The sequence below is a fragment of the Orcinus orca genome, chromosome 3 (genome assembly GCF_937001465.1).
Source record: "Orcinus orca chromosome 3, mOrcOrc1.1, whole genome shotgun sequence".
In the NCBI taxonomy this organism is placed as follows: domain Eukaryota; kingdom Metazoa; phylum Chordata; class Mammalia; order Artiodactyla; family Delphinidae; genus Orcinus; species Orcinus orca.
Window position 1 is genome coordinate 13,880,757 of NC_064561.1, and position 24,208 is coordinate 13,904,964.

General features: G+C 46.4%; 1 protein-coding gene across 1 annotated transcript; it reads left to right on the forward strand.

The window, feature by feature from the left end:
• Positions 1-4,438: 4,438 nt before the first annotated feature.
• On the forward strand, positions 4,439-24,208 carry SLC1A6 (solute carrier family 1 member 6). The gene is made up of 10 exons (XM_004277635.4): positions 4,439-4,575; positions 9,183-9,394; positions 10,193-10,330; positions 11,848-12,052; positions 12,807-12,849; positions 13,271-13,614; positions 17,028-17,261; positions 18,587-18,781; positions 22,646-22,780; positions 23,640-24,208. Exons 2-10 carry the CDS (start codon positions 9,190-9,192, stop codon positions 23,833-23,835), a joined length of 1,695 nt encoding a protein of 564 aa, XP_004277683.2. The 5' UTR covers positions 4,439-4,575; positions 9,183-9,189; the 3' UTR covers positions 23,836-24,208.

The following is a 24,208-nucleotide window of genomic DNA, read 5'->3' on the forward strand; positions in this document are numbered from 1 at the left end:
ATGCAGCCAAAAATAAATAAATTTATATAAAAATTTCATTTGATTAAATCACAACTCTTGAGTGCATGTCTTTATTTTGCTCCGATTTTAATTGGAGTATTCTTTTCTTTTAGAGACAATTTTTTAGAGCAGTTTAAGTTCATAGCAAAATTAAGCAGAAGGTACAGAGATTTCCCATACACATCCTGCCCCTACTCGTGCACAGCCTTCCTAGCTCTCAAAGTCCCCACCAAAGTAGTACGTTTGTTACAACTGATGAGCCTACATTGACAGCTCATTATCACCCAAAGTCCACTGTTTACATTAGAGTTCGCTCTTAGTGTTGTATGTTCTAAGGGTTTGGAAAAATGTATAATGGCCTGTATCCATCTATACTATCATACAGAGTAGTTTCACTGCCCTAGAACTCCTCTGTGTTCCATCTATTCATCCCTTCCTTTCCCCTAATCCTTGCCAACCACTGATCTTTTTACCGACTCTGTAGTTTTGCCTTTTCCCCAGTGTCATATAATTGGAATCCTATAGTATGTAGCCTTTTCAGATCGGCTTCTTTTACTTAGTAATATGCATTTAAGATTCCTCCATGTCTTTTCATAGCTTGAAAGCTCATTTCTTTGTAACTTTGAACACTATTCCGTTGCCTGGATGTTCCACAGTTTATTTATCTATTCACCTACTCAAGGACGTCTTGGTTGCTTTCAGGTTTTGGTAATTATGAATAAAACTGCTATAAACATCCATGTGTAGGTTTTGCGTGGACATAAGTTTTCTACTCCTTTGGGCAAATAGCATGGAGTGAGATTACTGGACCATACAGGAAAAGTATGTTTAGTTTTGTAAGAAATTGTGAAAACGTCTTCCAAAGTGGCTGTACCAGTTCATGTCTTTTTAATAACCAGTACGATGAAATGAAAAGTATGCATAAAGCATTTTTGTTTCATGTTGAAGTACCGTGGTAGCTGTTCCCAGGAAAAAAACACTTGTGTGATTATTTGAACTGCAAGCTGAACAAGCCACTTTTTTCATGGAATACCATTTTTAGACAAACCTCAGTTATTCCAACATGGGTATTTGACAGACATTTTCACAAAAATGAAAGAAATGGGTCTGTCACTTCAAGGAAAACAGCTGATGGTATTTGTTGTCAATGATAAAATTTGGACTTTTAAGTGAAAATTAGAATTTTGAAAAACGTATATTTACTACTGTAATCTTGACGGCTTGCCAACACTTAAAGACTTTTCTGATGAGATCAGTGGTCATATTAACAAATATTACTTTTTGATATTGAATAATGAAATGTGTTAATATTTGGATGATCTGTGTAATTCAGGAACTAATCTTTTTCAGATGACTAGTGAATGATGTTTAAAAAGATGCACTCAATAGATTTTAATGTTAATAGAATACTAAAGGTTCACTGACAGTTTCAGATTCCACTGTGCAACTATCTTTAAAACGTGTCAAGTTTTGGTGTAGTCTCAGAGAATAGCCACGATAACTGAAAAAGCTGATTAAAATATTCCTGTCTTTTCCAACCTCCTGTCTGGGTGTTTTGTTTAGAGACTCCTTATTTAATATATATTGTTGAGTCATTGATGTTGAATTCACAGCCAACAGCACTGTAACTCATGCCTGAATGAAGCTTATCTAACACATGGATTTTTTCCATGAGGCACAGCACAGTCTTCCTGTGCTAAAGAACATCAGACAGCACTTCAGCACTGTGTCTGGGGTCACTTCAAACAGCAGAATCAACAAAAAGCACAAAAATGGGGAAAATGCAGCATTAAACAGACCGTGGAAAGAACATTTTTTACAGAATGACACCTGAAACAAGAAGGTAGAGGGTTGCCTTGTTTGACCTTAGCTGGAAACTTGACCTTAGCATATCAACCAGTTCAAATTTTTTACCATGCTGAGCATGTCTGCTAATGGCCCCAAAAGTGCCATGGGTATCTATTTTGGGGTCACAGATAAATTTTAGCAAGTAGGTGAATTTGCAAATATGGAATCCTCACATAAGGAGGATCAACTGTATGAGAATCTTGCTTTCTTTTTATTAAGCTAGTCATTAAACAATTTGTAAAAGTGTAAAACATTGCCACTCTTCTAATAATTTTTTTCTTGTTTTGGAAAATATAGCTATTTTCATAAAAATCTATTTATGTTAACATGTAATGAATTTATTATTATGCTAAAATGAATAAACAAATATTGAAATACTTTCTCAGATTTATTTCCAATAAAGATTAATAGGTATAACTTATACAGACAAAAACTCTTTCGAGTCCTCCATCATCATTTTTTTCCCCTCCGTGATTTTTTTTAACCAACAGACACAGTTTCTTAGAATAGTTTTAGATTTACAGAAAGATTGAAAAGATAGTGCAGAGTCCCCATATCCCTTCACCTCCCCCCAAAATTTCCCCTATTATTATTCTCCTATTATTAATATCTTCCATTAGTAGACACACTTGTTACAATTAATGAGCCAATATTGATACATTAGTATTAAAGTCTTTAATAGTATTAAATTCTAATAAATTTTTATTAAAGTAAAGATATATTAGTATTAAACCCTATTCAGATTCCCTCAGTTTTCTCCTAATATCCTTTTTCTGTTCCAGGAACACATGCAGGACCCCATATTACCCTAGACATCATGTCTCCTTAGGCTCTTCTTTACTTGTTTTAGACTTTCCTTGTTTTTATGACTTGACAGTTTTGAGGAGTACTGGTTAGACATATTGCAGGATGCCCCTTATTGGAATTTGCGTGACTTAAAAAAAAATCATGATTAGACTGGGGTTGTGAGTTTTGGGGGATCCTCCTTAATTTTAAGAGTGTAAAGTGGTTTCAAGACCCAATAGTTTGAGAACCACTGATGTTTCTTCTTCTTATTTTGTGTGAAAGAGCAAGGGGTGCTCTGTCTTCCAGCCTCCAGCACAGCTTGAAGCATAGTGGGTGGATGAACGATAAATATGTGTGGAGTGAATAACTGTATGAACCAGGACCTCAGGGGCAGCTCAAGGCTCAGAAAAGGATGCAGAATCATCTGTGCACAGCTGGTGACTGAAAGAGAGGGAGTGTGAAGGTTTCAGGGAGGAGTTGCAGGTGTGGCCCAGGAGAACCTGACATCTAGGGCAGGGGTTCGACTTCAGCCAGACATTGAAATCATTTGAGGAGCATTAAAATATGCCTGAGCCCCTCGCCCAGGGAAGCTGACGAGATTGGTCTGGGATGCCACCTGAGTATCAGAATTTTTAAAGGCTCCCCTGGTGATTCTAAGGTACAGCTAAGTTTGAGAACTGCTTATCTAGAAGGTATTGTGTCAAGAAGGAGAGTGGGGGCTGTACGCACAAAGAATTGGAATTGGGGTGACTGCTCCCCGGCTGTGTGACCTTGGTCAAGTTACTGAACCTCTCTGAGAGCCTGTGTCATCATCTGCAAATGAGGGTAATGATATCTACTGCATAGGGGTGGGTAGATTAAATATGAGTAAAAGAGCCTGCCTAGACTAGGAAGTTGCCGTCAACAACTGCTCAATAACAATAATAGTAGCAAACATGTATTGGGTTTTTATCACATGCCGTGCTCTGTGCTCAGCTCTTAAACATAGCAATTACTTTTCAGGAGAGGTAGGAGATATTGGAAACAGCCAAGTCAGTGCCATTTGGGAAGAAAAGCAAAATCAACATTGCCCGGTGTATCCTAAAGAGTGCAAAGAATAATATTAATTACAATATTAACAGCAGTGATTTGCCTCCCACTTGCACAGTGCTTCACGCTGCAGGGAGGATTTCCATGCTCACGCACTTCAATTTTCTCAGCTTTAATTTTCTGTGGGGTCGGCTGAGTCATCTCCGTTGTTTAAACGAGGAGACCAGGCACAGAGAGGGAGAGGGGTTGGCTCAAGCTCACACAGCGGCCAAGTGGCCAAGGATGGAATGTGCGCCCCGAGGGAGAAGAGGGGCAGCCGAGCCCACGCAGAGGCTGCGCTCACTCGGACGCTTACGCCCGCGCCATCTCCAGACCTCCGCTGAGGATGCGGGCTTGGGCCCAGTGGTGCCAGGGCCTGGTCCCCGCGCTCTCCAGGGATGTTCTGGCCTCGGGAGGGCTCAGGAGGCGGCGGGAGGCTGGGGCTCGGAGGCGCGGCTCTGAGCTGGGGGGCGGGGGCTAGACGAGAGAGAGGCCAACCACCCCGCCTACCCCAGGATCCCCTCCCTCCCCAAACAGGCAGCGCCCTTTCTCCCAAGCTGCTGCTGAGCCAGGGCTGGGCGCGGGGGAGGCTGGGGGCATCCCGGAGGGGATCCCGCCCCCGCCTCCCACCTCCAGCGACCCGGGGCCCCCACACCCACGTGAACGCAGGGCTGGCGCCGATCCCACTCGCTGCACAGCGCGTCGCGGCTCAGCGCGGGTACCTCGGCCTTTTGGTCCTGGAGCCGGCGCTGCGCGGTCTCTGGCGGTTCCCCCCTGCCCTGGCCGGGCGCTTCTCTGGGCTCCGGCTTCTGCCTCCCGGCGCAGCGCGTAGGCGGACACGCGGGCGGGCCGCCCCCGCAGCTCCTGGCCCTGGTGAGTGGGAACACCACGGCTCCTCGAGGGCGGGGGCTCTGAGGTTCGGGGCAGGCGGGATCCGAGGCCGGCTTGGCCTACCCTGGGGTCGGGCGGGTGGGGCGCCCCCTGCGCCCACGTTCCCATCTCTCGGCTGCTCTTTGTCTCAGCTGCTCCCTGACTCTTAGAGTCGTAGCCTCCGCTCATCTCCCCGTAGCCCTGATCAGTTTCCTATCGCCTTAGTTACCCCAGATTCTCCCTGCCCGTCTCCCTTCTCATCCTGTCCCTCTATCCCTGGCCTCTACTGGTGGTCAGGTTTCCATCTCCGCCTGATGCCTGGTCCCTTTCCAGGGCTTGGTTCCCTTCCCTATCTGGGGCTAATTCCTCCAACTCCGGAGGGACCTGGTTGTGACAGACTTTGGCCATCGCTGCGGGGGGCGGGGGGCTGGGTCCGAAGTTGTGTGTGGGGTGGTGATGGTGTGTGTGTTTGTGTGTGTGTGAGAGACTGAATTTATGAGTAGGGTTGCCTTCCCAAAGAGGTGGGTGGGCCTGAATGTTTAAATGTAGGAAGGAATTTGGGTGTCTGAAGTTTTGTGTCCCAAGTTGTGCGTGTGTGTAGGAATGGCATTTCTGCAAATGCCATATGGAGTTTCATTTACAAGGGGTGTTGTGCAAGGACGTGAAGGTGTGTATGTATGGGGTTGTGTGTCTGAGGAGGGGTGTGGGGTTTTGTGTCTGACGGCATTCATGAATGTGTCAGGTGTGTGTGTGTTTGTGTGTGTAGGAATTGTATGACTGATGCTGCATGAATGGAGTTGCATTTCTTTTTTTTTTTAAATTGAAGTATAGTTGATGTACAATATTATATAAGTTACAGGTGTGCAACATAGTGATTCACAGTTTTTAAAGGTTGTACTCCATTTATGGTTATTATAAAATATTGGCTGTATCCCCTGTGTTGTACAATATATTCTTATAGCTTATATATTACAGCAATATAGCTTATTTTATACATAACAGTTTGTACCTCTTAACCCCCTACCCCTAAGTTGCCCCTCCCCCCTTCCCTCTCCCCACTGGCAGCCACTAGTTTGTCCTCTATACCTGTGAGTTTGTTTCTGTCTTGTTATATTCACTAGTTTGTTGTATTTTCTAGAGCCTACGTATAAGTGACGTCATACAGTGTCTGTCTTTCTCTGTCTGACTTATTTCACTAGCATAATACTTGGAGTTGCCTTTCTGAAAGTGTGTGGGTTGTATGTTGAACAGTTCTGTGTGTGCGAAACTGTGTGTCTGTGCAGTTGTGTATATGTCCGTTGTACACAACAGGTGTGTGAGGTTGTGTGTTCAAGTGTGTGTATGTGGTGTGTGATGTATGTGGTTTCCTCCTTGTCTTTCCCTCCCTTCACTCACTCCTCAGGCTAGCAGAGTATTGAGATAAAACGTATGGAAAGCATCCTTGTTTGCCCACTGTAGGTTGCTTCTGCTTTAGAATGTAGGAGTTCCTTCCTTTTTGCCCCTGGCTCTGAGAGATGCCCCTCTCATCACATCTAAGAGTCTGGAGGTTGTGAGAACCGGGTGGGGGACCCGTCCTTGAATCCCTGAAGGTCCTGGAACACTAGAAGGGCCGTTTCCTGAGTAGGAAGCCTAAGAAACAGGGCCAAGAGAAGGCCTAGGACCAGGAGAGACTAGAAAAGAGAGAACCCAGGGTGAGGGGAGAAGGCCCCCTGGGGTCCAAGAGAGACTGAGAAGGGGCCAAGTGGAGGCCAAGGTCCTGGGAAAACAAGTTCAAGTTAAGCATTGCTTAGCAAGTAATGCAGTCAGGACTGAGCAATGTTGATGGGAAGACCCTCTCCCTTGTCAGCATTTTTCTCAGTCCTCAGTCATGTGTCTGTTGGATTTCTGCTTTTTCTTAACCTTGGTTGTCATCTACTTCATGCTCACTAGGTGCTGTTCTAAGTGTCGCGTGAATTGGGCCATCAAAGCCACACAGAAAGGGACCAGTTCCTGAAAGGTGGAGTGGGATTTGAAACAAAGAGCTCATGTACGCTCTTCCTCTAGGCCAGGGATCTCCAAAATTTTTCAGTAAAGGGCCAGAGAGATTGTATGGAGACCCATAAAATCTCTGTTCCGACAGCTCAGCTCAGCACTTGTAGCACAAAAGTAGCTGTAGACGGTACATAAAGAATGAGTATGGCTATGTGCCTATAAAACTTTACTTACAAAAACAAGCAGCGGGCCAGAACTGGTCCTTGGACTATGGCTTGTACATCTCTGCTCTGTACCATGTTTTGTAAGGGAGAGATAGGAAATAGACAAAACTAGCTCTGGAGTTTTTTGTGACTAGTTTGGATCTCAGCTGGATACACAGACGAAGAATATTGAAAATCAGACCCCTATCTTACACCACTCACAAAAATTAACTTGAAGTGGATGCAAGTCATAAACATAAGGCCTGACATTGTAAAACTGCTAGAGGAAAATGTAAGGTAGAAGCTGCTCAACTTTGGTCACAGCACTGATTTTTCTTTTTTTTTTTTTGATATGACACCAAAAGCACAAACAACAGAAGCAAAAATCAAGTGTGACTACATCAAACTTAAAAGCTTCTGCACAGCAAAAGAAACAACAAAATGAAAAGGCAACCTACAGAATGGGAGAACAATTTTGCAGACCATATATTGGATAAGGGGTTAATATCCAAAATATATAAAGATCTCATACAACTCAATAACAAAAATCATCAACAATCTGATTGAAAAATGGGCAGAGGAACTAAATAGTCATTTTTCCAAAGAAGTTGTCCACGTGACCAAGAGCTGCAGAGGATTGTTCAGTGGGAGCTGTGGCCTTAGGTAGAGGAATACAGTCAATGCCAAACAGGGGCCTGGCAGGGGGAGCTGAGAGAATGCTCCACCTACATCTCCTCCCACCTTCCATTCTCCTGCTGTTTTCTACCGGCCAGACTGAAAGGGCAAGGGAGCCCGGGCAATGCCAACTGTAGTGGTCAGCCTTTTGCCTGGGGATGAATCTATAGGGATAACAGAATTGCCAGTATGCCTACAAGAGGGGTGCTGCCACTTTTTGCTGTGAGATCAGTATAGGTAAGCCTGCTTATCTTTCTGCAATAGGAGGTGCCCAGGGCCCACGATACTTTTAGGGACACCCATGCAAACGTTTTCGCTTCTTTTAAAATCAGAATAAAGAATTTAACTTTCAAGTCAAAGAAAACGTTTTAATATATAATATTACTGTTCTCATCTAAAAAGTTGGGGTGAAATTTACACAACAGAAAACCAACCATTTTCAAGTGGCATTCAGTGGCATTCAGTTCATTTGCAACATTGTACAACAATCCCCTTGATCTAGTTCCAAAATAATATATTCCTTTTTATACCAATTTGGCATACCAAATTATACCAAATATAATTTTAATATATATTTTAATGGAGGAAAGGGCCATGAAGGCAAATTTTCCTCAGACTCATGAAGGCAAATGTTCCTCACAATTTCCAAGCTGCCCTATACATGGAAGGTGTTTAGTTGGTAAAAGGATAGGCAAGTTTTATTTCTTATATGCATTTTATTTAACGTGTATTAAGATATAATAAGCATTTCAAGTAATGATCTAAAGTTTCCAGTTTGGATTACAATTATTTAGGTAAATAAGATGACACGGATATGGCTGAAGGTAAAGAGTCTGAAGTTTGGGAAACAGGGCCTGGCACCCCAGAGTGACTCTGAACATCACATTTTTCTTCAAAAATGGATCCTGAGGGGCTTCCCTGGTGGCGCAGTGGTTGAGAGTCCGCCTGCCGATGCAGGGGACGCGGGTTCGTGTCCCGGTCCGGGAGGATCCCACATGCCGCAGAGTGGCTGGGCCCGTGAGCCATGGCTGCTGAGCCTGCGCATCCGGAGCCTGTGCTCCACAACGGGAGAGGCCACAGCAGTGAGAGGCCCGCGTGCCGCAAAAAAAAAAAAAAAAAAAAAGGATCCTGAGGAGGTGCTGGGATCAAGAATGATCCCCATTTCCATCCCATGGGACTCTCCCTCTCCCTGTTGCTCACTTGGGCATTCACACAGAGCAGCTGCATTTATTGGGCACGAACTGTTTGCCAGACACCTGCTGATTCTGTTGTTGTGGAAAGCCCATTTGGTGGCATCTCCAGGCTAGACGCCAAACCGTATTAACTTGGGGGGCTAACCACAGAGAGCCTTGTTTAAGGCTCTGAGTGAAGCTGATGCTCAGCGAAGATTTGTTAGTCTGGTTTGTGAGCTGAGTCAGCTCTCAATTACTTGTGATGATCTCGTGAGATAAGGAGGGGTCTGGAGTTAGAGAATGGCAAAAACGTCCATTATATTGTGACCTACTCCTCTGTCTCTTCCCAGCCATGCCTGGGAGTGATTCTGGAGACCCTGATCTTTTTCTGCCAGGACATGACCCTTGAACCCCTGGCAGTGTTCTCAGGTGGCCCAGCGCAGGCACATCCCAACAGACCGACGCCGCCCCTCCCCTGCTCTTTGGACTCTCTCTGAGTTCATCACCAGTTTCTTCCACCTTTCCCCTCTTCCCACATCCACCTTCTGTCCGGCCCCTCACCAGGCCCGGGCCCCTTTGTACCCCGCAGGTAGACGATGAGCAGCCATGGCAACAGCTTGTTTCTGCGGGAGAGTGGCCAGCGGCTGGGCCGGGTGGGCTTGCTGCAGCGGCTGCTGGACAGCCTGCAGCAGAGAGCGCTGAGAACGCGCTTGCGCCTGCAGACCATGACGCGCGAGCACGTGCTGCGCTTCCTGCGCCGGAACGCCTTCATCTTACTGACCGTCAGCGCCGTGGTCATTGGTGAGTCGTCTGGGAGGGGCGGGCTCTGCCCCTGGAGGGCGAGGACTTGAGGGAAGTTCCCCGCACGGCATATTTCTTCCCGCCACTTACTTCTTCTCACCTGCACAGGTGCACACGTCCACCATTCCCCCTCCCCAGGACGCGCTCACACAAATAGGTATACATTCTTGCAAACACATCTGTGGGTACACACAACGTCTCATCTATATGCATGTGTATATACGGGCATAAGTGTGCACCATACAAACGCACATTTTCTGCATACGAACACACACAAACATGAACACGTTTTTATGCATGCACAAAACATACAGGTGCAAAAAAGTAAACACACACTTGCACACATATACTAGAACTTATAAACACGTTCACACACACATGCATTCCTCTGCACACACAATGGCACACTTAAGAGCTTGAATACATGTGTACCCCCATGCTTGAAAACAGTAACATATACACACAAGTCATACCTGTATACACACATAGGAAAAACATGTGCATCTCATATACATGGACCCTCATATACAGGTACAGATACATGTGCACAAGTGAGTACACACTATCACATATGTGTGCATATGTACACATGAATGTGCGCATTTACACACATATCAACATAATAACACATAAATTCATACATTCCGCAATGTATACACAAACACGCACACTCATAGAATGTTTCTCTCTTTCTTTCACCTCTACCCACACACACGCCCTTCTTGGGATGGATGGATGGCCCCTGCTTGGGATTCAGTGACCAAATTCAACCCTACAGACCCCTCATTTTGGCCCTAGGGGTCAGCCTGGCCTTTGCCCTGCGCCCGTACCAGCTCAGCTATCGCCAGGTCAAGTACTTCTCTTTCCCTGGAGAGCTTCTCATGAGGATGCTGCAGATGCTGGTGCTGCCACTCATTGTCTCCAGTCTGGTCACAGGTGAGAGAGCCCAGGCCAGTGTTGGCCTCCAAGACCCATCCCAGAGTCCAAGCTCAAACCTGGAGCCACGGCTGTTCCAAGCATGGGACCACCTCCCCAACTCAGGACCTCAAACATGGAGCATGCACGTAGCTCTGAGTCTTTGGCCAAAGCCCTGATCCCAATCAGACCTGGGTTCCAGAACCCAGATGACCTGCAATACTTATCTCAGTAGCTTTCCTGTACTTTTCCTTGGAGGTAAAATACCAGCCTGAGAGGGGCTTAGTATCATCCAGAGATGAAAGAAAGGCTGTTGTGGGGCAACCAGGGAAGGTAGCTGGGATGTGGCATGGAAGGTAATGGGGTGGGACGTGGATGAAGATGTTTGAGATACAGGAGACAGGATGGTGGGTGGAGGGGGGGGTGGAAGTATGGATGGCCTATGCAGGGGTTGGCAAACTTTTTCTGTAAAGGGACAGGTAGAAAACATTTTCAGCTTCAAGGACCATGTGGTCTCTGTTGCAACCCTTCAATTCTGTTGTAGTGCAAAAGCAGCAAGCAGATTAGTTTGTAAACAAATGGGCATGGCAGTGTTCCAATAAAACTTTATTTACAAAAACAGGCAGCGGGCCAGATTTGGCCCATGGGTGGTTGATTGCCAATCTCCAGATTTGGGGATGGGTACGAAGATAAAGGGAAGGGAGAATGATTTCTTGGGTTGGGTTTCCTTAGAAGCAGAGACTGAGAAGGGGCTATTTGCACAAGTGATTTATTGAGGGGTAGCTCTCAAGAGAAACCTATGAGGAAGTGAGGTGAGCAGGATGGGATGGGGAAAGAAGCTAAGTAGAAATGTGGGTTCAGAAGAAGGTTGGCCTCTCAGCCTGATCCCACGGGGAGCTCTGGAGAATGTGCAACACTACAGAATTATTCTCCACAACTCTGCCACCGTCTAAATCAAAGGAGCTGGCCTTTTGAATCCCTGTACCAATCAGTCATTGGCTGTAGGTCTCCCATGGGGACTTTGTGGGTGAGTAAGCTCCTGTTCTGCTGAGGGCAGCCCTCAAGAGAAGGGGGCAGCATGAGCTGTTAGCAGCCAACAGGCTCAGCCGTGGAAGGATGGGTGTATCAGCATGATAAAGGGTGTCTTGATAGGGGACCAAAAGTATCTACTACAGATAGTGTATAGTGAGCTGGGTTGGAGGGAGGTGTGATTTTGGGGTGGATAGGAGGATGAAGAGAGCAATGCAGATGAGCTTATGGTGCAAAATAGGGGTGAATAGAGGACGGAGTGGGGGTTGAAAATGCTGGCTTGGAATAGAGGGAAGGTTAGTGAAGTGGTGCTTGGGATAAAGGATGGAGTGGAAGGTGTATTTGGAACATAGAATGGGAGTTGGAGGATGGCGATGTGGGGTGGGGCAAAGGGGGAGGGATGCTTGGTGGAATGGTTGTAGCAGTGTGGGGAGTGTGGAGCAAATGGATGGGAGAGTGGGTGGTGGGGTGCGGATGGGGCTGCTCGGGCTGCACCACCTGTCCTCCAGGTATGGCGTCCTTGGATAACAAGGCAACAGGGCGGATGGGGATGCGGGCAGCTGTATACTACATGGTGACCACTGTCATCGCGGTCTTCATCGGCATCCTCATGGTCACCATCATCCATCCTGGGAAGGGCTCCAAGGAGGGGCTGCACCGAGAGGGCCGGATCGAGACCGTTCCCACGGCTGATGCCTTCATGGACCTGGTCAGGTGACGTCCTTTCTAATTTTGATGGGAATTCCAGCCCTACATGTAACAACCTATACTCAAGGGGAGACAAAGGGGACGGGCTAATCCAGCCTGGAAATGCAACACCCAAGTTGGGCCTAGTTTTTTTGGTACCTATTTTCTGTCCTGGAGCCTTGCATAAATCCTCTGAGAGCAGCTTACTCCTAGGGTATGATCTTTTGACCCGTAGGCTAGGGAGGCTATAGTTGCAGCATCTTGAGATGGGCTCAGGACAAATGGTATTTGCCTGGTGTTCCCAAGATCCATCAGAAGGTGAATGATTCTCTTAAAGTAGCAAGATTTTGCCTGCCAGAATCAAGGCTGGTCATAGTTCTACCCTAGTCACTGACTTGGGGGGAGCTTTCCGTGTTTTTTTTTTTGGAGACATCACTGTGTGTGAATTGAAGTCCCTGAGGTGGCATAGGGTCGTACCAAAGGGCTCAGACAGGCCTGAATTTGAGGTCCATCTGTACCCCTTAGGAGTTGTGTGGCTTTGGGTAACTTACATAAGTTCTTTGTGCTTTGGTTTCTTTGTATGTAAAACGGGGACATCAATAACACTCACTTTTAGGATTATTGTGGTGTTTAAATCAGATCCCATAGGTAAGGCACTTAGATCGGTTTTCAGATGTTGGCTTCTATTATTATCGTTGCCATTGCAATTATTATTACTGTTATCAGTCTAGATTCTCTTCTAAGGTCTAACCACGTTCATTCATCTGATGTTTTTCTGCAGAAATATGTTTCCGCCCAACCTTGTGGAGGCCTGCTTCAAACAGGTCAGGGGGAAGTACATAGTCTGATCAAGGAGGTTTGGAGGGGTGGGGGAGCTCGCTGCTGAGTGAATGGTCCAGGAGTGAGGGATGGGAAGAAGGACCTGACAGAGCATTGCCCAGGGGCTTTTGGAAGAGTCTGAAAGAATGTGCTTTCTATTGGTGTGGTGATCAAGGCAAGGTTAGAGAGAAGGACTTAGGTCAAAGGCTGCCTGGGGATGGTAATGGAGGAGGAAACAAGGCTTCTGATCATAGACAGTTGAGGAGACAGACCCCAAAACCTGTCTGAGCATTGCCCAGGGAGCTTGTGAAAAATGCAGAATCTATACTCATTCTTCCATTCATTGGTTGTTCACTCCCTCATTAACCTGTTTATGCACTCAATTTACTATGCATTGGTCTATGGCCCAATATCTCCTTATTTCAGTTTAAGACGCAGTACAGCACGAGGTTGGTAACCAGGACCATTGTGAGGACAGATAATGGATCTGAGCTGGGCACCTCCATGCCTCCTTTATCCTCAATGGAGAACGGAAGCAGCCTCTTGGAAAATGTCACACGGGCCATAGGCACCTTGCAGGAGGTGCTGAGCTTTGAGGAGACTGTGCCTGTGCCTGGCTCAGCCAATGGCATCAACGCCCTGGGCCTTGTGGTCTTCTCAGTGGCCTTTGGGCTGGTCATCGGTGGCATGAAACACAAGGGCCGAGTCCTGCGGGATTTCTTCGACAGCCTCAATGAGGCTATTATGAGGCTGGTGGGCATCATTATCTGGTGAGTGCTGGGCTGTGACAAGGGCGGGGTGGTGGTGGTGGCACACAGAAGGGTGTTGTCAGGGCTGGGAAGTCAGGCTGTGGGGCAGCTCCTGAAGTGGTTGTTGGGACCACTTGGCCAAAGTCATTAATATATGCATTGGTTAATTCACACCCTCACTCATTCACTTACTCATTCATTCATACCTTTGTGCAATGATTTATTCACTCTTGCACTCCCTTGTTCATCTATTTATTCACTCATTTATTCATTTGTACTCAAGCTTCTGTGCATTGTTCATTCACTCCATCATTTATCTATCTTCTCATTCTTCTATGGATTGGCCAAATTATCCATTCATTTATTTATTTATCTTCATTCTTCCATGAATTGGTTCATTCATTTTCCCATTCATTTATTCATTTTTCTTTGCATTGGTTAAGTCACTCATTCATTCACTCATAAATTCCTTCACAAACTCATCCACGCATTAGTTAATTCTTTGATTGATTGATTGATTTACTCACCAAGTCATCTATTCATTTGGACTCATTCGTTGACTCACTTGTTCATCTCTACATTTGTTATTCTCTCATTCACTCAATCAAATATTCCTTGCATTCATTCATCCATTTGCTTAACCCACTCATTCATTCACTCACCCATCATTCATGTCTCATTTGCTCATTTTCTCACTCATTTATCCGCTCACTGATTATTCCTTAATTGACGCATTCATTCATTCATTCTTTAAATCCCTTCATTCTTTCAGCAGACATTTTCCCAGGCTGACTTTATTTTGAACTCTGGAATACAGAGATACATTGAATTCAGTCCTTGTCCTCAAAGAGCTTTCAAAGTCTTGGAGGAGACAGGCACATATTAGATAAATGTAATACAAGATGGAAGGTTCTAGAGTCAAGAGACATTAAAAAAGTATAGATAAGTAAGCAGCCAATGAGGGATATGAAGTGAACTCTGTCTGGGAAGGTGAGGAGGAAGTCATGGAGACATCCACCTCTTAGTTGGGTCTTGAAAGGTGAGTGGGAATCCAACAGGACAGGAAGAAAGGAGAGGCACTTCAAGCAGAGGGAATAGAACATGCAAAGCTCGAAAGAACCTGAGTTGTTTGGAGAATGGTAAGGAGTTCAAGAAGGTGGGAGCCTACCTAGGGAGTGGTGGTGGAAGATGTTAACGAGGCTGTCTTCCCAAATTGGGGAAAACTTTGTACCTCATCCCAAATAATTTGAAAGTTGGGTGGGGGGCTAGAGGCTAAGTTGAGAGCTTGGAAAAGCAGCTGAGGGGATTGGGAGGGAAAGCTTATCAAGGACGAGCAAGAAGATTGAAAAGGAATATTGAAAGCTCAACTGAATTGGGCACCATGAGTCTGTAGTGATGTCCTTGGCACGTTTGGGAAAATATCCATATGTGCCAGGTAGCCGAGTATAGGAGGAAAGAAGTCATGTACAGTTGATCCAGAGTTGAGGAATTTTGCAGAGTGTGAGAAAGTAAGGATGGAGGTGAGGGATTTGAGAAAGGAGTTAACAGGTTGTTCACAGAGGTAGGTCTGGAGTTGGAGACAAGTCAGCAACCACCCACCAGGGCTAACCTCGAGCCCAGCTTGGGGAATACGGATGTGGCTGGAGGAGTCCCCTGTCTCCTCATTCCCACAACCTCAGCTTGCGTCTCATCATTTCTGACCTAAGCTATTGCACCGCCTCCCCAAGCGGTCCTCACCTCCTCCAGTACATCCCCCATGACAATGACCAAGTGTAGACTTCAATTTCTAAAGAGACAAATAACAAAGGAAGTCTGGTGATGGGTGAATTATGGCATCACTGGCAGAAACTCACAAAACTAAGCAATGGGCTGTTTTGAGTGGAAAACAGGTGAGCCCCCTATGAACTTGCTTCATCTGTCTTCTCTACTCTTCTTTTCACTCACTGCTCCAGCTATACTGGTCTTCTTTCTGCTCCTCCAGTACTTCTAGCTCACATCCATCTCACGGTCTTTGAACTGTGCCTGCAATGCTTTCCCCTCAAATATGCATTTGGGAAATCCTTTTCATCATTCAGGTATCAGCATAAATGTCACCTCTTCAGAGAAGCCCTCCCTGACCACTCATTCTTACAGCCCCACTCACTGATTCTCTTTTGTAGTTATCACCACCTGAAGTTTTTTTTTTTTTTTTTGCGGTACGCGGGCCTCTCAGTGTTTTGGCCTCTCCTGTTGCGGAGCACAGGCTCCAGACGCGCAGGCTTAGCGGCCATGGCTCACGGGCCCAGCCGCTATGCGGCATGTGGGATCCTCCCGGACCGGGGCACAAACCCGTGTCCCCTGCCTTGGCAGGCGGACTCTCAACCACTGCGCCACCAGGGAAGCCCTACCTGAAGTTTTTAATGACATACTTCTCTGTGTATTGCATAGTTCCCCCATTAGGATGTAAGCACCATGAGGGCAGGGACCATGTGACTGGAACATAGTAGGTGCTCAATGGATATTTGTTGAGTGAACGAACAGGTAATTTAATAAGACAGGCTGTTTATAATTAATTTTTTATTGGAGTGTAGTTGATTTACAATGTTGTGTTAGCTTCTGCTCTACAGCAAAGTGAGTCAGTTATATATACATACATATATCCACTCCTTTTCAGATTTTATTCCATATAAGTCATTATAGAAGATTGAATAGAGTTCCCTGTGCTATACAGTAGGTTCTTCTTAGTTATCTATTTTATATATAGTAGTGTGTATATGTCAATCTCAATCTCCCAGTTTATCCCTCCCCCACCTTTCCCCCTTGGTATCCATAAGTTTGTTTTCTACAGCTGTGACTCAATTTCTGTTTTGTAAATAGGTTCATTTGTACAATTGTTTTTTACATTCCACATATAAGCAATATTGTATAATATTTAAGACAGGTTGTTTAAGATGTCTGTGGGAAATCCAGGTGAAATAACTTAGGGCTGGTGAATGAGTGAGAATATGTACTTATAGGAAAGAGAATAGGGGCATACAGGTTACAAATGTAGAGCAAAGAGTTGGGGGAAGTGAATAAGGGAAGTTAGAAGGCCAGAGATAGGGAGTGTCTGGGCAATGTCTAGGGAAAAAGCCCTGAGGACTGTGATTATTTGGGGGGACTTGAATTGGGGGGTGGGTGAAGGAGAGACCTAATAAGAATGTATATGTTGGAGTTGTAGGATCTCTTCTGCTCTCTTTGGGCGAGCTGTGAGTAATCAGGAAGAAAAGGTGGGATTTATGTGTGGGACCCAGCCCCATTTGTTATTGTGTGGGGAAGGTTGGAGTGGAGTAGGGTGCTGTATGGTGTGTGTTGCCTGGCTCCAGGGTCTATGTTGGCAAAGCCTGGGGGATGCTAGCTCCAGGCTTGTAGGGGAGGTCATGAGGGAGGCCTGACAGGTGTCTGGCTTGGCCCAGGTATGCACCTGTGGGCATCCTGTTCCTGATTGCTGGCAAGATCCTAGAGATGGAAGACATGGCCGTCCTTGGGGGTCAGCTGGGCATGTACACCCTGACCGTCATCGTGGGTTTGTTCCTTCATGCCGGTGGCATCCTGCCTCTCATCTACTTCCTCATCACCCATCGGAATCCTTTCCCCTTCATTGGGGGAATACTGCAGGCCCTCATCACTGCCATGGGCACGTCTTCCAGGTATGGCCTTGCTCCTCACCACTGGTACCCTTCCTAGGTTCACTCTTTGCCTTTCACAGGCAGGTCCTGCCCTCTCTGCCACTACAGAACCTCATCTGGGTTGTATAGTAATGTCAGGTGCTCTTGAAGGTCTCCAGGTGCTCAACACCTGGGCACTGATCTTTGTCCTGGGCTGGCTCTCCTAACCCCTTTCCCTCCTTTTCTGTTTCTCTATTTATTTCTTTATTTTTAAAATATTTATTTATTTGGCTGCACTGGATCTTAGTTGCAGCAGGTAGGATCTTCGTTGCCGCGTGTGGGATCGTCGTTGTAGCATGCGGGATCTTTTTAGTTGCGGCATGTGGGATTCAGTTCCCCGGCTAGGGATCGAACCCAGGCCCCCTGCATCGGGAGCATGGAATCCTAGCCACCAGGGCTATGTGTTTCTCTATTTAATATGGAGGGACAACCAGCTGCAAATTTTGAGGTTAGGACAAAGGGTCCAACATGCCTCATGATCTCAGTCATTTTCTACCTCATAGGGTCTCATCTCCCCTTGAGATGGCCTCTGGGAGCTCCCTTGGCTTCCTTCCTTTTTATGGTTTCAGGGTTTTCATAAAGAGCTCCCCTCTCCACCATCGATCAAATTCAAAACAATCTGAGATGTATCACTAGAGCCAACCAGATGGAAGAAAAGTATCATTTTTATTGCTTGTAACACCTATTGGAGAATGTGCCTTTTGATCTGTGGCCAAGGAGGATTGGTGCTATAGTACCCCAGAATTAAACTCACCGGGTTGCCACAGGCATGGACACCCAAAGATCCCCTTTGTGGGTCCAGGATTCTCACTGCATGATATAGAGCTGACCAGGCAGAGCACATGTTTTATGGACCAGCTGAGCCCAAGTGGGGAGAGAGAGACCTAGAAGGTTAGTGTAGCTGAGGTCACTCCCTGAATAAACATGGGAAGTGGGGAATAGGAGTCTTCTGTAATACCCCTCTCTTAGCCCTGAGGTGTGGGAGCTCAGAAGGCCCTTTGCCTCCTTTCTGGGAGTGGATAGTTAGAGTGAACTGGTGACATGAACTAGTGCCTAGTAAGTAGCCCTCAGCTATTGGCTTTAGGTGGGTCAAGAGACCTTCAGCCTGGGGGACCTCATTGCTGTGTGCTCTCTGTGTCATGAGGAGTTCCCCTCACCCACGCACAGTCATCAGCCTCTGAAATGTTAGACACCTGCCATCTTCCCCTTGCTCTAGCTCCCACTTTGCCTTCCAGTGTTCTCAGGGGGAGCCCTCCCTTGGCCCATTGCCACCACTTATTCTCAGCCGTTGGGGTTCTCTCTCCCAGCTCTGCGACACTGCCCATCACCTTCCGCTGTCTGGAGGAGGGCCTGGGTGTGGACCGCCGCATCACCAGGTTTGTGCTGCCTGTGGGGGCCACCGTCAACATGGATGGCACTGCCCTCTATGAGGCCCTGGCCGCCATCTTCATCGCTCAAGTCAACAACTACGAACTCAACCTGGGTCAGATCACAACTATCAGGTGAGTTGGCCTTGGGTGGGACCTGCCAACAGCTGAGACCTAAGAAGTCATTCGCTTGGCTGGGGGTGTTGGAGGGGAGGGAGTCACAGCAAGAAGTAAAGGGAGCCTTTGGGTGTTAGAAGGGGGATGTGTTGAGGGACGCAGGAAAAAATAAGGCATGGTTCCTGAACTCAGGGAAGATCCAGTCTAATGAAGGAAAAAGACGCACTGATGAGGATGATGATGATGATGATGACGGTGTTGGTGATGATGATGTAGATTACGGAGGTGATAGTGATGGGGGTGATAAGGGTGGTGATGGTGATAGTGGAGACGATGATGATGGCCAACATTTATAAAACACTTGCTATGTGTCATACACAGCGTTAAATATTTTACAGGCGTGGGCTCTTTGAATGACATCTCATGATGTCCTATGCATAGTTCCATTACTGCCCTTGCCAAATTAAAAAAAAAAGATTATCTGCTTATTATGGGTAACGTAAGAGTTTTGGGAATCCAGAGAAGGGTTATCTAACTCAGCTGATGCTGTATAGCTTTCTTTTCCTTTCCATTTTCTTAGCCTCTCCCTAAATAATTTCAACATCCAAACAGGTGACTCTTCCATCATCTTCTTTTCAAAGTTCGCTGACCTTTGGAATTCCAGCCACCTACCCATGGGGCCATGTCCTGGACTTTGCCTCTGCTTAGCCTGCTCTGACATCTCGAGTATGTGCATCATGGCCACAGTCTCCAATCTCTCCACCCTCTTACTTTACTTCCCCTACATATTTTCTTTAATTCCATGAAAAGTTTTGCTTCTTCAACTCCTCTCATTCCCTCCGTTATGGTTTCACTTTCCCTTTATGTGTTTTAGTTCAGTGCCTCTCAAACTTTTCTGTGCATACTAATCACTTGGGAGTCTTGTTCAAAAGCAGATTCTGATTCAGTGGGTCCGGGTTGGGGCTTGAGGTTCTGCATTTCTAACAAGTTCAGAGGTGATGCTGATGCTGCTGGTCTAGGGACCACACTTGAGCTTCCAGACCAGAGAGTATGGCTCTTCATTCTTTCATTTTCTTGAGAGCGTCTTTGACATCCTTACCCCTTAGTCTTTCCAAATCCTCAACATTGGGGATTCAATCAACCACTTTATCCGTTCCTATGTCAAGGTGTCTGAACCCAGCTAGAGAAAAATCTACCCACTGCGGTGATTACTGCAGTGACCACTACAAGACGACGCATTACCTTATCAGCTAAGTGTATTTCCACTCAGAAATCCCTTTATATCAGTGATTCAAAGTCTTGGCTACACGTTAGCATTGCCCAAGACCGCCTACTCCCTGAGGCTCTGACTTTGCTATGGTGGGGGTAGGGTATAGGCATTGGTATGTTTGTGAAAACTGCCCAGGTGATACTGCTGTGCATCCAGGGTAGATAACTACCCAGGTACATGGTGGCACCATTATCCATCCCTCACTCCAAATCTTCACTCTATTTATCTTCCAGCTCCATTCTCCAATTTTCTTCTGCGTAAAAGATCATATTGCCTTATACCTCAGGGGTGTCACTGAGGTTACTGGATGTGAATGGACCCAACTTTCTGCCCCCACAACTCGGATTTATTGTGGTATGCATCCATCCATGCTTTCTCTCCCCTGATCTCAGTTTAAACATGGATCTATCGCTCTATTCAAAACTCATTCCTCTACAGTTCCCCAAATCTCATCCCTCCTATCTTCTCGCTCTGTCAGCGATTCCATTGCTTACTTGCATTTTCAACTCCACTGCCTCTACTTGACCTTTCTCTATAGCATATGAAGGCATTCTGATGTCTCTCACATATTATAAAAATAAAGACCTTAGACCTAGAATGCTAATGATCTCAGGGAAACTGGACTCCAGTGCCCATGCTCTTTATTGGAGCATCCTACCCTCCCTAACAGCTCTCTGCCCCTCTTGGCTACATAGGGATTGTGAATAAAGGCAGGTACCACAATGTCATGCAGTACAGTACAAAGCTGGCTTGGATGGAAACACTGGTAACTGGGGTCAGCAGCAGGATGGAGTGCTCTCTCTTTTTATAGGGGTTCTGAGAGACCACTCTGCAGACAAGGAAAACAGGCTGAACTTGGGTCCCAATGGCTTAGGGACATTCAGGGATACAGCTTAAATCTGGGCGCTATGGCTCATAGCATCTTGAGGTCCTGTGAGATGTTGAGCCCATGTGAAGTCCCTTCTACTATGGGTAGAGGAAGTCCCAGCTACCTTGTTACCACACAACCCAGAGATCTTTGAATCTTATACCTCTGAGGCCTCTGAGTCTTTCTTCAAACAATCTTCCTTGCCTTTACAACAGAAGGCTGTGGTATGAGAATCCTTTTCTAGGGGAAACCAAGGATGCAGTGAAGATGACATGAAGATAATTTCAAAGGAACACGTTTTGGTTTGTTTGTTTGTCTAGCTTAGGTTCCCAAACATTGCAGTGAGCACTTTTCACGGGAACTTTCACATTCTGGGGAGTAGAGAAGTCATCAAAAAGGGTAAGGACTTTTGAGGGGTGTTCTTAAATGGATCAGGGAACTGAGCATCACTTCTAGCTTCTAATCTATGCAAAGAGCTTGGTGGCAATGGCCAGCTTGAGACCCATCAGGTAATTGCTTCAGAATTTAGTGGAAGATTGTGATTGGATGGTTAGGGATTCCTAGTTTGGACTGAATCTAAACAAAGTTTGAGTTGGATTATTGGATCCAGGTGGAATTAGCTGGATCTTACCATTCCATTGAGAGCATGATGCCTGCCTCCCAAGGGCATGCACAGATCACTGTTTATGCCAGGGCCAGCACTCAGAAGAGATATTCTCTCTCACTTAGGATAATAGTAATAATGACCCTTCTTGGGGCCCTATTCCCAAAGCACTGTTCTATTTTACTGATCATAATAACCCCTCAAGGTAGGTATATGTCTGCCATTCTATAGATGAGGGAATATAGGCTCTGAGTTTATGTCCCAGGGTGTACAGCTGACGAATAAAATCTGCTGGACCCCAAAGTCCATTCCCTGTTCGTGAGCCCAAATGTTTGCTCAATCACTGTTCTGTAAGAGATATTGTCTGTGTTAAGCATCTTGAGTAGCTCTATGTTCACGACTATAGAATTTGGGAAAGGACTTCAGAAGCCACCGGGCCGGGGGGGCGTCAACCTCAGGGCCCTAACACCTTTCCTGGCAAGCCCCGTGGTTTTATAATTCTTCTTAGCACACCACGCTAGACATCCAAATTGATGCAGGAGCTAAAATCTAGCCTGCTTGCGATCCAGTCTGACCCTCTACTTGATGGTGGATCACTGTCTCTTTCATTTTCTATGTGTTTTACCTTTTAGTTTTCCAAAACCTTATATGTGTAAATGTCTAATTTTTAAAATTCACTCAGCACCATAGACAATTTCTTCTTTTGACTCTAAATTTGGCCCACCTTCCGGAGTTCTGTTTCTGGCAGCTGGACCTGTCTATACTGACCTACCTACTTCTAGCATATGTGCACATGGGGAACTCAAGCTTCTGCTTTACGGCTGCTGCCCAGGTTGATTCTTCTGCCCTGTTCCAGTCCCCAGAAGCAACTGGTTAAATCCTTACTCTTGCATCTGCAATATGAATTGTTTAAAACCTCTGTCATTGGGTGGACGTCTAACCAGATCCCAACAAAGGACGAGAGAACATAACTGCATTGGCATTCAATGAAAGTTGCTTTGGATTTGCTCTTTATTTTGGGGAATTTGATTTAAGATGCCCTGGGAAACTGACCCCTTCCCTTCTTTCGTGTCTCTTCTGACACTGCCTCATCTCTCCCTTCCCTCCTCCTGCCTCGCTGTGTTCACTCTCCACGTGCAGTATCACGGCTACAGCAGCCAGCATTGGGGCTGCTGGCATCCCCCAGGCAGGTCTGGTCACCATGGTCATTGTGCTCACCTCGGTCGGCCTGCCCACTGAAGATATCACGCTCATCATAGCTGTGGACTGGTTCCTGTAAGTGCTCTTCAGACTCTGGTACTATCTGTCCTCGAACCCACCAGTCTCCCTGCACCACTCCCAACACATGGGCTCTTATTCCAGAAAGGGCAGAGTTCTAGAATTTTAGAATGAAAAGGTGGCCTGGGGGAATATCCCAAGCCATGTGGATCCCAAATTCTATAGAGTTAACCTTGGGAAGTAAGGCAGGGAGGAGGTAAGCAATGGGGTCTTTACCCATTATCCAGAAAAGCCCTGCTGTACCTGCTTTATGTAGAAGTCACCAAAAAGGTGATCCCTGGGGGCAGAGCTGACTTGCAAATTTAAAAACAAATTCCTCAACTTTAATTTTTTAATTAATTATTTATTTGTTTTTGGCCACACTGTGTGGCTCGAGGGATCATAGTTCCCTGACCAGGGATTGAACCTGCACCTTTGGCAGTAAAAGCGCCGAGTCCTAACCACTGGACCGCCAGGGAATTCCCTCAACTTTTAAAACTAGGAGGTTTACATATAAAAATCTGGACTTTTGTCCCCACTTGGGAGCTGTCCCCTGGATCTGAGTCTCATTTAGTTGGTCTTCAGTCTGGCCTTGTTTACTCACAATGGTTACCTTCCTCATCCTGTATGCTGTTCAGCTCGTAACCCCTAATTTTCTATATCAGACGTTTACGTTTTATTAAAAAAAAGACTTGCCTTGCTAATAACAAATGTGAGCATATCAGAGCTCAGTCCACCCTGTGTTAGACTGGAATGTGAACCCCAACTTCTAGGCACAAGGAGCTCCTGGCTGCTGCACCCTCTTCTCTGTGGAGCTCTTCAAACCTCGATTAATGGTGGCTTGTCTCTCCCTCCCCCCCGACCCCACCCCCTCCAGTGATCGACTTCGCACCGTGACCAATGTGCTGGGGGACTCTATTGGAGCAGCAGTCATTGAGCATTTGTCTCAGCGGGAGCTGGAGCTGCAGGAAGCTGAACTCACCCTCCCCAGCCTGGGGAAGCCCTACAAGTCTCTCATGGCACAAGAGAAGGGGGCGTCCAGGGGACGGGGAGGCAACGAGAGTGCCATGTGAGAGCCCCCAGCTCTGCCGCCTAGAGGAGGGAAGGGGGCTGGGGAGGGGGTTCCTGGGGAAGACCGCTGTATGAGTGACTGTGCACTGAACACACATGTTCTTTCCAGCGCGTCTGGGGGAAACTGAGATAAAAGAGCAGGGATGAAAGATGTCTAAGGGCTCTGTTTCTCTCTGGGCATATGCTGAGAATTTGTGGGAGGGTGATGGGCAAGGCAGGGGAGGAGATGTTTTCCCTGGGATTGGGGCTAAGGGGAGCTTCAGGTTCCACAAGGTGAGCGATCAGCTCATGTTCCTCGTTTTCTCAAGGACTGGTGGAACTCGAGAAGGTAAAGGAAAACTACTATTTCTCCTAATAAAACAATATCCATGGCCT